This window comes from Taudactylus pleione, unplaced genomic scaffold (assembly GCF_031769625.1).
Source record: "Taudactylus pleione unplaced genomic scaffold, aTauple2 ptg000161l, whole genome shotgun sequence".
NCBI lineage: Eukaryota > Metazoa > Chordata > Amphibia > Anura > Myobatrachidae > Taudactylus > Taudactylus pleione.
The window spans coordinates 5,859,431-5,875,304 of NW_028284563.1; the positions used below are offsets into that span (position 1 = coordinate 5,859,431).

The window sequence follows — 15,874 nt, forward strand, 5'->3', positions numbered from 1 at the left end:
ACTTGAACTTGTGATGGTAACCCCTGAATGTACGCGGGAGTACAAACAAGTTTAGTGTTATATTTTCATTTTATGTTCTACTTGATTCAAATTTTTCCAAATTTTGAATGGAAAACTATAGCGGATATCGCTGCAGCAGAAAAGTAAACTGCTTGGTGCATAGTGCAGAGGACCATTTTACCCTCTAGTACGCACACACACCAAGGTAGCTGTGTACAAGATTTATTGTACTAGCAAATATAACTCAGCATCTAGTGTTATATTCAATACCATTGTGCAATGTGCCTTAAAGGGCGGGAAATATTTGTCTCCAATGTGGCTGAAACGTTCTCCTTGTTCCACATGAGAAATTTAGTCATAAATGTTCTTCTCCTTTTCCAACCACACCAAGCACCACTCATTAGACTGTAAACTCCACAAAGTGCGGATATTAAATAGAGCGAGGGTACCGGGGACGGGCAAAGCAGAAGTGGAACTTCAAAATTACTTTGCTGGAACTTTGCGCCTCTTGATTGTGCCACATCCATGATTATCTTTCGCCGTAACCCATGGAAACGGGAGTTGTTTCCCCCGAGTAGAGCAACGATCACCCACCTGGCCACCCTGAATTGTGCGAGCTGACCACTTGCTCCTACGGACACTTATCATTGGATGATTATTGTTCTACCCGTGAAACAACTACAGCATTCTCCTATCAATATGCTCTTTTACCTCCTATGCCTGGTAGGAAGAAGTGACTTTTAACCGTGCACAGCGACTTCATGCTATATGGAATGGTTTTTATATCTGCAATAAAAGGTTTTGCATGTTTTAGGGATAATGCACCTTCTATTTTTGCCTGAGCCCTATGTGATGATGGAAAAAAATTGGTGGCAATCAGGATTAGTGGAAGCTATATAAAGACCTTTCAACATGTACCATTTATTCTATGGTCTAGTAAGCATATTTTCTTAAGGGGCTGTGGGGTATATGTAACAAAGGGGTCTATTTACTAAGCAGTGCGAGGAGACAGAGTGAAAAGTGATAACGTGCCAAATCAGCTCCCAACTGTCATTTTTCAAACACAGCCTGTGAGATGGCAGTTAGGAGCTGATTGGCTGGCACCTTATCACTTTTCACTCTGTCTCCTGATACTGCTTAGTAAATAGACCCCAAAGCCTTGGAGAGAGATAAAGTGGAGAAAGATACCAACCAATCAGTTTCTGTCATGTTACAGGCTGTGTTTGAATAAATGACAGCTAGGAGCTGATTGGTTGGTACTTTATCTCTCTCCACTTTATTTCCCTCTTAGTATAACTACCCCTCAGTCACAATGGTCATTGTACTGCAAAACAATAAGCCTGGTAATAGTGTTGTACATAGTTCAGAGTATGTACCATACAGTGTCTCTCAGACAGATGACAAGATATCACTAAATGAGACTAGTTATTGTGTCCTTTGGACAGACATCGTAAGCATGAACACACCAGATATGTATATAATAATCAGGGATGATCTTCCCGTCTGCGACATACGCAGTGGGAGCCAGGGGGCCCCCCTCCCCCCACTAACAGCTGGAGATGTAATAAAAGGACAGCGGCTAGATCCGTAAGACTGGCCGAAACATCAGGCCTGATGCAATGCTGAACGCTATTCCGCTGTACACGCAGTTCAGCGGTTATCGCTAGTCTGCGTATGCATCCCAGCCGCATTGCGCTCACACTGCAAATAAATTGTGATCGCGCATGCTGTGAGGATTCATTGGCAATTGATTGACAAGAACAGACCATTGTGTGGTTGGTTACGGGGAGTTCCGGACAAAACGCAGGCGTGTTGGGGCTGTTTCCTGGGCGTGTACTAGCCAGCGTCTGCGATCGCGCACGCACAGAATGAACCTCCAGCATCTGGATTACCACAGCTATTCTGAGCATAGACAATGCTGCGTTTGTGTACACAATTACGGGCAACTACGAGGGCTCCGGTGGGTGTCTCAATACAAAATCTGCCGCCTGTGGCATTAGCATATTTTAGCTACTGCGATCCGTGCGAGTAATCAGTCGCCATGCATTACCGTCCCATCTATGAATCAGGCCCACTGTCCCCTGAGCCATTTGCAATGAATTTTAAATGAAATAGCATAAAATCTAATTTCACAGCAACAGTGTCTCTTCAAGTATATACTGTATACTGCCTTATTAGTTATACATTGCATCACTGTAGCTACTGCACACTTAAACTTACTAAAATCAGTTCCCTTGTGCTTGTAAATGATCCCTTTTAGACTAATGGGTGCAAAATATTGATAACTCTTTATTCAGTCAGGGGAAGTTACACAACAGTGAATCAAGCACTCTGCCACTGCTTTAATAGAAGAACATATTCATGTCCTACTGCAAAGATAATTGAAGACAACATTGTGTTTAAATCTGTGATTGTAAGACATTAGGTCAACACAACGTAGAGATCGTTTTTCTACAAAGAGGAGAAAAATATAGAACGCCACGTAATATACAATAAAAGCACCACAACACATTTACAAAATTGTTCTTTGTCTTGTCCACATACAAAAAAAACAAACAAACAATATACTCCCAAGAACAATCTGTATCATTTCATACCTCATTAAAATAAAACTATAAAAAATCTTCTAAATTAACTACGTTTGGACTCAGATATAGTGCATCAACAGAAGACATGTCGGCTATCGGTGCCGACGTAAAATATTTTATAAAGGTCAGGTGGAGTCCGCACTTTCCCCAATGAGCAGGTTTTTTTCAGATCATGGTGCAGTCTTGCAACAGAAGCTAAAGGTTGTGTTTTTAGCTGAAGGGAATAGTTGGGTGGGACTCTGGGAGGGGTTTGCTAGAGGGATAGGCCTAGTTGGGATCTAGCTTCGCCATTTCCTGCACATATATGCCTATGCTTTCGCTGTCAAAAAGCACAAAGTAAACGGTTTTGATTGAAGAGGACATCGTGGATACAAAATAGTTGGAAATAGCTTTCAGAATGAGCTGGGCAGCAGTCTGCTTCGGGAAACCGTTCCTGCAAGACATACAGTATAACATTAGTATGAAGAGCTGGCAAAAAAACCCAAAAACTAATAATTACTGAATAAACGAGGACTTTAACTTTGCCCGAGATAAATTGTCAGGAAAGAGTTGTACAGTCTGCTAAGGCAGAACCTACATTCTGTATATACCATTAATTTTGGTGGCTGACGGCCCGATTTAGAGATGGGCGCAGTGGCACAGCTGTATATGCAAAAGCCGCAGAAGGAGTCTTGAGTTAAAAGACGCCCCACTGCTGGTATATGTGATCCACTGCTACGTCCGAGGACTCAGCATCGGATTAACTGCGTGACCATTGGACATCTCAGTAGCTCTCAGGTTACTCAGGATGTCCGGTTAAATCGCGCTACCCGGGGCCAGTGAAGCTGCGTCCTCTGGCTTTGGCCTGAAGGGTAGACACCTCGTTTTCTGTTTACGCTTCCTGTATGGTGTGGTTTTTGGGGTACTGCGAGCAATATCGCAGCCCCAGATCTGCACATTTGCAGTGCGACTTCTGCACAGATCTGAAAACATTGGAGATGTGCGTAAACATAGGGCTTATGTCCATCTCTGAATTACATAATATCGTATTAATATCAAGCTCCCTGGTGTTACTAAATTACTAAATTGTATAATATCTATAGTGAAAATAGCAAACAATATGATTTACCAGATATGTTACATTAGCCTGGGTGACATACTATTTTGGATGTAAGCGGGTATTTTGTAGCATATACTGTAACATCACTGATATTATTGATACAATAAGTTTTGTGTTCCTAAAATAAAAACCCAGCAAATGAAACACATTCCCTCATAGTTTCCTTGGTGTAACTGCCATCTCTTTTTTTAGGTGGCAGTTACACCAGGACCAGACCACAAACAGAATACTGTAAGTAAAAGGCACAAATAGTCTTTGCAGTTATTATATTCCACTAATATTTGGGTTATCGTTAATTAAAACAATGCAGTGTATAATGTTTTTAGACAAGGGACTCCTTTTAAGATGTTGACCTTAGATTCCCAAAGCCGCTTACAGCTCCACCAGATTTGGAGAGTCACATTTATGATACCGCGGCATTAACACAGGAGGCCGCACTCAGACAGGGAAACTGCACCTGCCTTAGGGCTGGTGCAAGTTTCCATGGTGCGACCGATGGTGCAGTGGGCGTCTCAGTTTTTAGAAAATTGGCCGTGCCTTCAGCATAATACTCCTGAGCGCCTGCGTCCGACTCGGAATCAGGCACCAAATGTGCAAGTGGAGCTCTCTAGTTCAGCAGCAATAGGAGTCTTGCTCCACTCCAGGCGGGGGCTATACGTAATAACCTGCAAGTTGCAGATAGAGGTCCAGCAGAGAAGGGCCCGTAAGTTCTCAACAATTTAGCCTGCAGATTTAAAGTGGCAATAAATTAAAAAACAAAAAGGTTATTTTTGATTTTTAAATTACTGTTGCTATAAATCTACAGGCTAATTTGCTGACATCCTGCGGCTGCCTGCAACTCGCCTACGCTTATTTTGCAACAGAGCAGAGACCTCTAGGCCAGCTAGTCTCCACAATATTAAAAAGTGACCATAACATGAACCAGAGGTTCCCAAACTTGGTCCTCACAGCATCCTAACATTTCAGGTTTTAAGGATATCCATGCTTGACCACAGGTGACTTAATTAGTACCTCAGTAGCGATTTAACCGCCTGTAATCAACCATGGAAATCTCTAAAACCTGAACTGTTGGGATGCCTTGAGGATAGAATTTGGGAACCTCCGAGATAAACTGAGGTTGGTGGCTCCAATTATGAAACACAGTTCACACATCTAACCTGTTATCTATCAACTGAATGTTTCCATTTATTTAAAACAAATACATGTGTGAGAGGTGTGAGAAACATGTCAGGGGAGGTGTGATTGGCAAGTGGGGAAGGTCTGAGTGGCATGTGGGTCTTTTGGAGGGTATACAATCGGGAAACCGGCTGCCTTAATACCGACAGCCGGCTTCCCGACTGTCATATCCCGGCGAGGGTGAAATGCCGGGCGTCTAGATGTATTCCGGGAGCCACGAGCGGACAGCCGCGGGTGAAGGAATATTAGGTTTAGGGCACCCGGGGTGGGACTTAGGGTTAGGCACCCCCCCTGGGGGACTTAGGTTTAGGCAGCGGGGAAGGTGGGGGTTAGGCACTTGGGGGGGAGGTTAGGGTTAGGCACCCCTGAAGATGGTTAGGGTTAGGGGGTTAGGTTAGGTTAGTTTATACTTGCCTTAGCGACGATCGGGATTTCCAGCGCTGTCAGGCTTCCGCTGCCGGGAACTCTGCTTTTGTCGGTCAGGCGCTGCCGGGAATCCAACCGGCCATGCGGCCGGCGGTATTTCATACCGATTCTCTTTCGGAGGCACCTATGGGGAGGTCTGAGGGGCATATGGAGGGGTATTGGAGTACAAGTGGGACCTGAGGACTTTTGAGCATCAGAAAGTGTCTGGGGAACATGTGGAAGGCCTGATTAGCATGGGCTGTAATTTTAGCGCAGACGTGAAGCAGTGATTGGTGGGTGCACACATAATTTTGTTGTTGCTTGTCATATTCTTGTAATGAGTAATGTGCTGGAGGTCAGAAGTATATCAGGTTGCCAATCACTGTCCTACAACAACGCCACATTCATTCCATGCCAATCTAACGCTTGAGTGTGACTGGCACCAGTTATTACCAGTACATATTACCCACCTTCCGCTGCCGATGGAAGGGAAAGCAATGGATTTGATTTTCTTCTCGTCGGCCAAAGCCAGGCAGTTCTTAACGGTCTTTTCCAGCAGTTCTTCGCACTTGTCTGAACCCCAGCTGGGGCTGTTGCAGTGAATGACAAATTTTGCTGGCAATCCATGGCCCGAACTCACTGCGGCTAAACGCAAGTAGAAAACAAACACATCGGTGTCAGACAGTGAAATCTTTCATCTTGCTGTACTACCTCGTGGGCGTTCCAGGAGCATTTCACTATCGGCGAGCATTTACTAACTATATTATAGTCCTTAGTTGTATAACTCTGTTCTTCGACATATAGACAAACCGCACATAACATCTTTTTCTAAGCAGAAGTATGTTACCATAAAACTATAAATACTTTTATTCTATGAGCAATATCACTAAATACATTAATAAAAGTAGGGTGCATTAAAAATATTGAAATGAGGTATTTGTATGATGGGGTCTCTCTACTGACACAGACACGGAAACTCTATTTCCTGCTCCAGAGAATAGAAATGATCGAGATCTCTCCCCTGACGGACCCAAGATGTAATACAAAAACAGGGTGGATTGTCGCCATCCCAACTTCCTGCATATCAACCATTTGAGGTCCCTACTTTTGTAATAGCGCTATCTGGATGGCATGTTAGCTGGATGATACAATGATTGCTTGGGTTCACAATGTGAGTTGTTGCTTAGCTCTTAATACCTGATTCATCACCGATTACGCATGCAATCGGCCGATTGTTGTGTTCTGCGCATGTATCGCAGTGCGCGAACACTCCGCTGCGATCGGGACTGCAATCGCAGTGACTACGCAGACCCATCGCAGAGTGATTGACTGGTAGTGACCATTTGGGGGTGATGACTGGCGGGGTTTGGTCGGGGAAATGCAGGCGTGCCAGTGCAATATAAACGCTGTCACAGGGGTGTGCATAAATTAGTCACTGCAATGCCATAGGCAGCATGGGCTCTCACTGCGTGCGATGAGGTTAGCAATTTATCAGTAAGGGCAGACCTTGTGCAAGTGTGCGTGAGGCTGCGATGGTACTTGATGTTACTGATGGTTTCGCAGACTTGCAAAGTATTACGGATGTATGTAAGGTAAAGTGAGCATCCTTGTGTTTAGCTGAGACACTGCGATTGCAATCGTTAGCATATCTTCGCAGTGGGACTGCGTGCATAATTGCAGTTGCAATCGCAATAGCGATCCGCAATGAATCGGCCCTTAGACTTCAGTCATCCAGTGTGAATCAATAGAACAATTTTATGTGCCACACAGAGTGCAAGGTATATCAGCCTATATCAAGTCACAATACAAGCTTCACCAAGGCTTGAAACAACCGTAGAACACAATGAGGTCTAGGTACTGGCTAGGGCAAACAAAAATGATAAAATAAATACCCTACCACATTATGGGTATTTCAGCAACGTCGGACGTTATAGTCTTTCGCCAAGGAACGTGGTCAAGTTTGCTACTGATTTTAACACACAGGGGGTCATTCAGACCCACTCGCGAGTGGCAGTACGCTCGCAAGTGGGTCGATGTTCCCCACTGCGCATGCGCACGACGGAGGGAGCTCCGTTGTGCGCATGCGCGAGACCCGGGGAGCGACGGGCTTTCCATCGCTCCGGGTCTCGCACCAAAGGGGGCGTGCTGTCGATGTTGATTGACAGCACGCCCCCTTTGGTGGGCGAGCCGGGGGCGTGGCGGCCAGACGGAGGTGTTCCCATGGGAACGCCTACCGTCTGAAGCCGGCCCCACTGACATCACTAGTGATGTCAGTGGGAGTGATTTTGGCTCTGATAGAGCCAAAATCACTCCAGGGCTTGTGGCAGGGAGACCCTACCGCAGGGTCTCCGTCGCAAGTCCGATGGTCGCGATGGTCAAGACCATCGCGACCATCTTTTTGGCCGCTCGCATATGCTGTGGGTGGTCACCCACAGCTATACGAGCGGCCAGGAGGCCGCTCCATTTTCATGGAGGAGGGCCCTGATTTAGAGCGAGCACTCTGGTCAGAGCGTTCGGCTCTGAATCAGGCCCCCAGTCACCAAGGTGAATCCAAATAAAAGATCCAAAAACGTCCCTTTTTAACCAAAGTTTATTTTCCCTTGTTCCATAAAGCATAAAGGGTCGCGCAGAACAGTGTTTTAGCAATGATTAAAAACTAGCGAGATTTGCTGCGCATGAAGGCTTCGACTTGCCATGAGATCTGTTTACACACACAGCAAACAGAGCTCCAGCAGCTACAAGGAAGCCTCGGACTTATCAGAGTGTGACAGATGTTCTTAAAGGTTTCTAGGTAGAAGAATCATATAGAATGATCGACTTTCGACGATCAAAGCAAAGTATTTTGCACAGTAATACAACGTATCAAAAGTGATTGTGTGACTTTAATGTCCTCTTAGCCTGCATAAATTTTTTTTTTTTTTATTAGTCATGCATCATTACTCGTTGGGAGTAATCTATCCTGCATCCGCAAGCATAGATGAAGTAGACTTATTGCAGCCTTACAGAGATCAACATTTAAATTTTCTTAGCAAACGCGGCTGTAAGATATGGTGGAAACAGCCATACTCGCGGCTACGCTTCGCTGTTGTGTGTCATGATACATCTGCAGCTTTAACGTTAAACAGTCCAAGGCACTGCTGTGCATTAATACTGCAATATGTGCAAGTAATTGAAAGCCAGTGTTTTTCAGATCAACATCGTTCAGGAGGTGACCGAAAAAAAAAACCCCTACTTTAATTTGGTATGAACACATACATTCCTCCTGGGTTATTACTTTTCTTTTGCTCAGCAGACATAAAAGAGCCATCGTCGAGGACCAAAACTGAAGTGATTGCAGGAAAAACCAAGGTCACCTATAAATTTCATAAGAGTACGGGAAGTACCAAGAACAATCTTGCACTTGGGCGTTGCTCCCGAACATATTGAAGAAGTTGAGCTCTGGACATTTGCAATTTGTCCTAATTTATGTTCCACTGTTTCATTTGGCATATGGAGAATGTTTCATAAATTCAAGAGAATCTAATAAAACAACCTGACATTCCCGTAATCAGATGGCGGATTATATGCAAAATGTGGCCGGAATGGCAACTTAAGTGTTTCACCTTAGCCCTGCACTTTTACTCTCCAATTAGACTGTAACCAGGGAGAACATCGCTGGAGTTTTTGATGTCCTTAACAAAAATAAAGTGCACACATTTGGTGAACTTTGCAGGGTAACACCGAGGGCTAGTGACTTACAAAAAAAAAAGCCATTATCACAACTATAAAATGACTTGGTTTAAAAGGTGCACATGTATTCCATTGCTTCAAAGGGAATTTCAAACTCTATTTAAGAACTTTACCAAGCCCCCTCTCTCTCCAATAACAGTACTTGTTATATTATGGGGGCCTGTTCCCTGAGACTTCTGCCATTCTCTCTATATACATTAACGGAACTTTGGCATCGACGCATAGCCGGGACCTCTACCAATCGCTACTGAAGCTGCTAGAGTCTCTCTGTAGCAGAAGAGATACAGGGGTATATATTTACTAAACACCAGGTTGTCAAAGTTGGCAGATAGATTTAAAACTGGAATAGAAATAAATGTTTGCACTTAATTATAATACCGTGTTAAATCTATTGTCCAAAAAAACCCAGCTTTGACTACCCGCTGGTTAGTAAATAGGCCCCACAGAGAGGAGACTCTGAATGAAAGACTTTAAGCTGCTGAGTCAGATCTGTTCTGCTACGGAGAGAAACAGAACAAAAAAAACAACTTTAAACAAATGTAACAAATATTGCTTTACATTAGTTTTCTAAAATATTGCTTTCAGGGGCTTATTTATCACATACATACTTAATGACTGTACGGTACTTTGGGGGACATGTATCAAGCCTGCTAAAGAGAGAAGTTGCCCATAGCAACCAATCAGGTTCTAGATAGCATTGTTTCAAGTAAATTCACTAAAATGATAGGTAGACACTGATTAGTTGCTATGGGTAACTCTTTAGGAGGCTTGATACATCTCCCCTTTTACTTTCTGCGCCACATTTGTACATATAACTCTTTAATTACATTATTTTCATATATATGTATCTGCATGCAAAATGCTACGTTACAGGGGCAGTGGCTGTGACACTGTAACGTAGCATTTTGCATGCAGATGCACCTGCAGTCACACACACAATATAGGCATGCCGCATATCATTTTAATCAGCAGAAGCTGCTTTTGTTGATAAGACACATGTGAAGGTAAAAAGTTGCACGTAAAGACACTCGGCGCTACCGAGTCACGAAACGGCATGACGCCACTAGAAGCTCTGTTTACTGCGCAAGGAAGTAAGATGTATGTGGACACATCTGTATGCGCAGATCCACTGCGTGCACAGAGGCGGCAGCAGCGGCGGCATTAGTGTACAACCGTGAACCAGGACTATTATCAGCTCTTTGAGGCATAGTAAAATAATCTATACGTGTAAAACACTTACCGCCAGCTATGTCTAAAGGGCCATTCTTCTTCTTCAGCTCAATAACCGCCTCCATGAACTCTTTTCCACCTTTCTTCTCTAAGGCACTGCCTAAATGAAAATAATAGATTTATCGTACACGTACAGTATACATTACTTACTGGCTCATCTTCTAAACACCTTCTCATTCACCTCATTCTTTTTCGCGTTTAAGACTTCAAGATAAAATCAGAGCCAGAATGGTCATTTTGGTTTCCCACAACTACTGGATATGGATGACTTCATGAACTGAATTTACCCCCATGGTGAGTTTTCACAGGAATAACACAAAAAAAAAAAAAAAGATTTATTTGGGAATTAATGTGGAAGCTGCAAAGCTCTAAGGCTGGTAATTAAACAATGACAATGGCTGAGTAAGCGGGTTTAGTTGGTTTTGTGAATATGGTCAGAAGACTGACATGCTTTGCATGTCGATATTGACCACATAAACATTCCTCATGTCAATACTGATGAAATGTTGACTTAATTAGAATGTCGACAAAATGTTGCTGGTGGGCCAGCGGTGTCTTCTGGGTCCGGGGGTCAGCTGATGAGGACTTCCGGATGATCCTGCTGTGAGTAACGCTAACCCCTAACCCTCCCCCTAGTGCCTAACTTTAACCTCCTCACGCACACCCTAACCATCCCTATAGTGCCTAACCCTAACTATGCCCCTAGTGCCTAACCCTAACCTCCCCTCCTGTAGCCTAACCATCCCCTAGTGCCTAACCCTAACCTCCCCTCCCACAGCCTAATCCTCCCCATAGTGCCTAACCCTAACCTCCGATAACGTAGTCTAACCCTCCCCCTAGTGCCAACTCTAACCTGCCGCAGCCTAACCCTATCCCTCCCTCTAGTACCAAACCCTCCTCTCCCGCAACCTAACCCTAACTGTCGGCATTCTGAGAATATCTGTATTTCACATGTTAACATTTAAACAATGTCGACATCATAACTGTCGACGTTCAATATCGACATAATGACTGCATCCTGGTTGCAAGTGCAACCAAAATGGAACAAAAAAGTGACACTTTATAGGCAACAACCAATATTTAACTATTTTTGTTATTCTTACTCACAATTAAATAATACTTATATTAACACTGGTATGCCAAACTACAGAGGTATGTACTGTGTATGGGGGACTGTACCCTCTACTAGGATTGTTATAACTGATATAGCGAGTGCGTTATTAAAAATAATTCACCAGTCTTCCCAAAGGACACTGAAATGATGATATCAGGAATCACCAATTAAAAACACTGACATCAGAACCTAACATTTACACATATATTATATACAGGTCTTTGTAAAATACATAATTGGCGCTAATAAAGGTATATAGTATAACCTTACATCTGATTTATAGATGTGTCCACATACATCTTACCTCCGTGTGCTACAAGTCGTGTTAAACATTACGCCTGGGCACCATACAACTCAGTGGCGTCAAGCAGCTTTTCGTGCAACTTTCTTCCTTCAAATGCATCTTATCCACAAAGAGATGTGAATAGGACACACAAGCAGCTTCTGCTGATTAAAATGATATGCAACATGCCTATGTTCTGTGTGCGAAATGCTACATTACAGTGTCAGCGGCTGCGACACTGTAACGTAGCATTTTGCATGCAGATACAGCCGCAGAACATAGCCATGCCACATATCATTTTAATCAGCAGATGCTGCTTGTGCGTCCTATTCTAATCGCTGTGTGAATAAGACACATTTGAAGGTAAAATGTATCACGAAGAGACGCTCAGCGCTACCAAGTCACGCCACGGCACGACTAGAAGGGCTGTATAACCCGCGAGGAGGTAAGATGTATGTGGACACATATGTAAATCAGAAGTACCATATTTTAAAAGCCAAACACACAAGTGTACAATATGGGTGTCTTATTCTTTATAAACTGGTAGTATTTCTAATTAATAATGAATGAATGACATCACTGAGCACCAAGTGCTTACATCATGAAGCAATCTTCATCAGGATACTAGATAACTACAGTGGGAAAAACCTTGCTTGGCTCAGATTGTATTTTGTCGTTGAAACTGATTACGTTATCGTCATATTAAAGATCAAATTAGCAAGCTGATAGACATGACACAGAATAAATAACATTCTTGGATTTCTGAGAATAATAAGCACAGAATTATCGGTACAGGGAACACTTTAAAGATTGTTCGACATTTTCAATATACAAAGTCACAAAAAGCTGAACCATAAGGCTTTAATAAAACATGCAGAGAATAATTAGTGCAAGGTTGATTATCTTTTTTTTCTTAAAATGAGATACTGATAGCCAAGTACAGGGTGTTTCACTCGCTATTGGCCCCAAAGTTTTTCTTATAACTTTTAAAGTAACTGACATCATTTAGTGAAATGTGACAGACATACCTTGGTCTATGAGAAACATGAGGAAGTCCTAGCAAGTGTTCGCCATTAGCATCCAGGCCGGCTGATCACGCATGCGCAAAGTGGAGGTCAGCTGTTCACCACCCTAGTTAGCGGCGCAGTGGAGCCGTGCCAACTGCCAGTGAGGATGACAGTGAGGATGGCAGTTGGTGGGGTTCCCCTATTTGAAATTGGACTGCGTTGCAGCCCCACCCCTGAGAGAAAACCTTCAACAGGAAGCTGAGACTGTGACTCCCAATATGCTGGATAAAACCTTCCATAACATGGAGCGACGCGTTCAAACTTTGGGCGCCAATAGTGAGTGAAACACCCCGTTGTAGTAGACAGAACAGTTATTTGAGAATGAAGTTCATGAAAATGCATTAAGCCATTTAAAATGTTAGATTTAGTTTTTGTACAGGCACACTGCAAGAGGCAAATTACACAATTATTGAAACAAAAAGGAAGCAACCACTGAACATAAAACGCGTTGGGTATCTTTAGTCCAAATCATGAACAAATCATGCACATTAATTATTGGCAGGCAGGCAACCAAAGATCAGGCTGTATACACTACTATTCATCATCTATCATGTAAACGAAGAAACTCGTCCAACTACTAGACTTGAGATCAGCACATTCATTCGTAACCAGGAACTGCAATGGTGTCTCATTCAGAAAGCCAATGGCTGATAACTTGTAATGCAGAATTACCACTGGATACTTTGTCAGTGGGGAAAGCCAATTGTTTTTTATAAAAAAAAAATTAAGTGTGTTGAAATAATAAAATATCCATTTTACTAAAAAAAAAATGTGTGAACATTGTTCTAGTTTGAAGTAATTATATATTAGATAACTGGAACATGTTGAACAGATAAATCAGATCTCCCAACAAATTCAGGTTAGTAGTCACAGCACTGTTTGCATGAGAAGGGTGCAAGGCTCTGCAGAAGAGCTGGGCCACCCCCAGTCCCTAACCTCATAACACCCCGTAATTGCTGCTTGCTCTTCAATTGAACAACATTAAAAGGACATCAAATGCCCAACTGTCCCTGATTCAGGAAAAAAGTCCCTATAACCAGGAGGACTGCACCTAAACCATGACTGACAATAGCTTATTTGGGTGTAGTAGGTATTACCGCCGCCCGCAAATCCTGACAGCGGCAGCCCGGCAAGGGTGAAGATCAAGATGGTCCCTAAGGTAAGTATCGCTAACCTAATTCTACCCTCTAACCCTCCCTTAGGGGTGCCTAACCCTAACCTCCCCCCCAAGTGCCTAACCCTAATCCCCCTTCTAAGTGCCTAAACCTAACCCCTCCCTTCCCCACTGCCTAAACCTAAATCCCCGAGGGGGTGCCTAACCCTAACCTCCCCTTCCCCTAGCCTAAACCTAACCCTCCCAGGGTTAGACCGTCGGCTTCCAGACGACATCCCGATTATTTGACGTTACTTCCTGATGCAACAATAGCTGCAAATTCTGGATAAAATACTATACAGGAACCTTAAGCTGTGGTTTCAGTTTTGGACAGCTGCCTTCTCTGACATGTGCATAGCACAGGCTACATGCTGTCTCATTAAGGGGAGATTTATCAAAACCTTCTAAATGGAGGGCGGTCCATAGCAAATCAGATTCTGGTTATCAATTGATGGACTGTACTAGATAAATGATAGCTACAATCTGATTGGCTGTGACTAGCAACGCCTCCATTTGTCCTCTTCAGAAGGTTTGATCCATCTCTGCCCATGACATGAGGCCAGAGTTCCCTATCTGAATGTTACGATGACTGCGGCATTTATTGTATTCCTATTAAAAAGAGCTTTTCCACTTACAGGCCAAATATTTTAAAAGAAAAAAAAAGGGTCATCCGCAGCTGATTATCCTGTAAGTGGACACACGTGTGTTTATGACAGTCACTAAAAAAAAAGAAAAAAATAAAGACACCTCGTTGCTATTCATGATATGTATGTATTGACAGATAGGCACATTTCCCTTTAAAAATAAAAGTAATTAGAAAAGAATTCCTAGTTTTGATTTTATCTGTATATTTTATTTGTTATGAGGATAGCGATATATACAGTATGTCAATATATATATATATATATATATATTTATTTATTTATTTTTTTTTTAACAGTATGGGCACCTCCCACTATTTGATGTTTGCAGAATGATCGAATAAGGGGAAATGGACAAGTTAAAATCTAGCAACCAATCGGCTTCTAGCTAGCATTTATCAACAACATTCTATAAAATCATAGGTAGTAGCGGATTGGTTGCTACGGTCAACTCCACATGTTCACTTCTCCACCCTTTAGAAGGTTTGATAAATCACCTCCTAATAAATCTGGTGCACCAAGTACTTTGTTAGAAAAGGGATGTGCTTACGTACTTGCCTTGTATAGCAGCTGCAAGGACTTGTATCACCGTGGAATATACATTCCTACTCCTTTGAGAACATCAACATCATCGCTTATGTAAGAAACTGCTTTCAAAGGTTACTGTTGCCATTGAAATGTGGTGCAGACAAAATTTACAATGTACTTTGGGAAAAGTGGACACCTGCTCTTTCTATATTCTCGGCAAAATAGGTTTAACACTTGTACGGGGAATTATTTTTAATTACTATTACTGGTGCAGGGTTTTTTTTATATCCTTTCATTAGAAACTCTAAATAAATATAATGATTTATTGGAAAACCCACCATGGTGAAAATAAAAGGGGTTGTCAATAATTTAAGTACAGTATGTATTTATATAAATGAATAAAAGCACAGACGTGAGTAAAGAAAACAGCTGGGTGAATGACCCTGTTTTATACGGAGGCAGCAGGTCACACACAAATAGCACTGAATTTGTTAATTCAGAACAAAATTATCAAAAATCGCATTGAAACCTGCAATAAAAAATTTTAAGCAATTTCATGCACTAAGAAGAATTCATGGGGAAATGTGTATATCCAGATACTCAATGCAGAGAGGGTCTGGAAAAGCCTTGCAAAAACTGGCTTAACCTCTTTTTCCAGCCAGTGCTTTTATCTAATAGCTCAGATTTTCCTAAACTCCGCTATTACAGTCCAGATGCTAATAAAGTCACCTGTGCTCAAGCATGGATATCCTTAAAACTTGTACTGTAATGGCAGGGTTTGGGAACCTCTGCAATAGGTTCTTCAAGCGTAGTTATCTATGTAACATGTTGGCTGGTGTTAGGGCTGCTTATTCAGTTTGT

At 42.6% G+C, this 15,874-nt stretch overlaps 1 protein-coding gene across 3 annotated transcripts in view; it reads right to left on the bottom strand.

Moving 5' to 3' along the window:
* Window positions 1-2,269: 2,269 nt before the first annotated feature.
* MACROH2A1 (macroH2A.1 histone) overlaps window positions 2,270-15,874 on the bottom strand; it is a 72,896-nt gene continuing 59,291 nt past the window's right edge. For all 3 annotated transcript variants that reach the window (XM_088475082.1, XM_088475083.1, XM_088475081.1), the window contains 3 exons: window positions 10,238-10,327; window positions 5,739-5,913; window positions 2,270-3,021 (listed from right to left, as the gene is read on the bottom strand). In XM_088475082.1, the coding sequence (XP_088331208.1) occupies window positions 2,856-3,021; window positions 5,739-5,913; window positions 10,238-10,327 (431 nt within the window). In that variant the 3' untranslated portion in view covers window positions 2,270-2,855. The remainder of the gene's footprint in view (window positions 3,022-5,738; window positions 5,914-10,237; window positions 10,328-15,874) is intronic.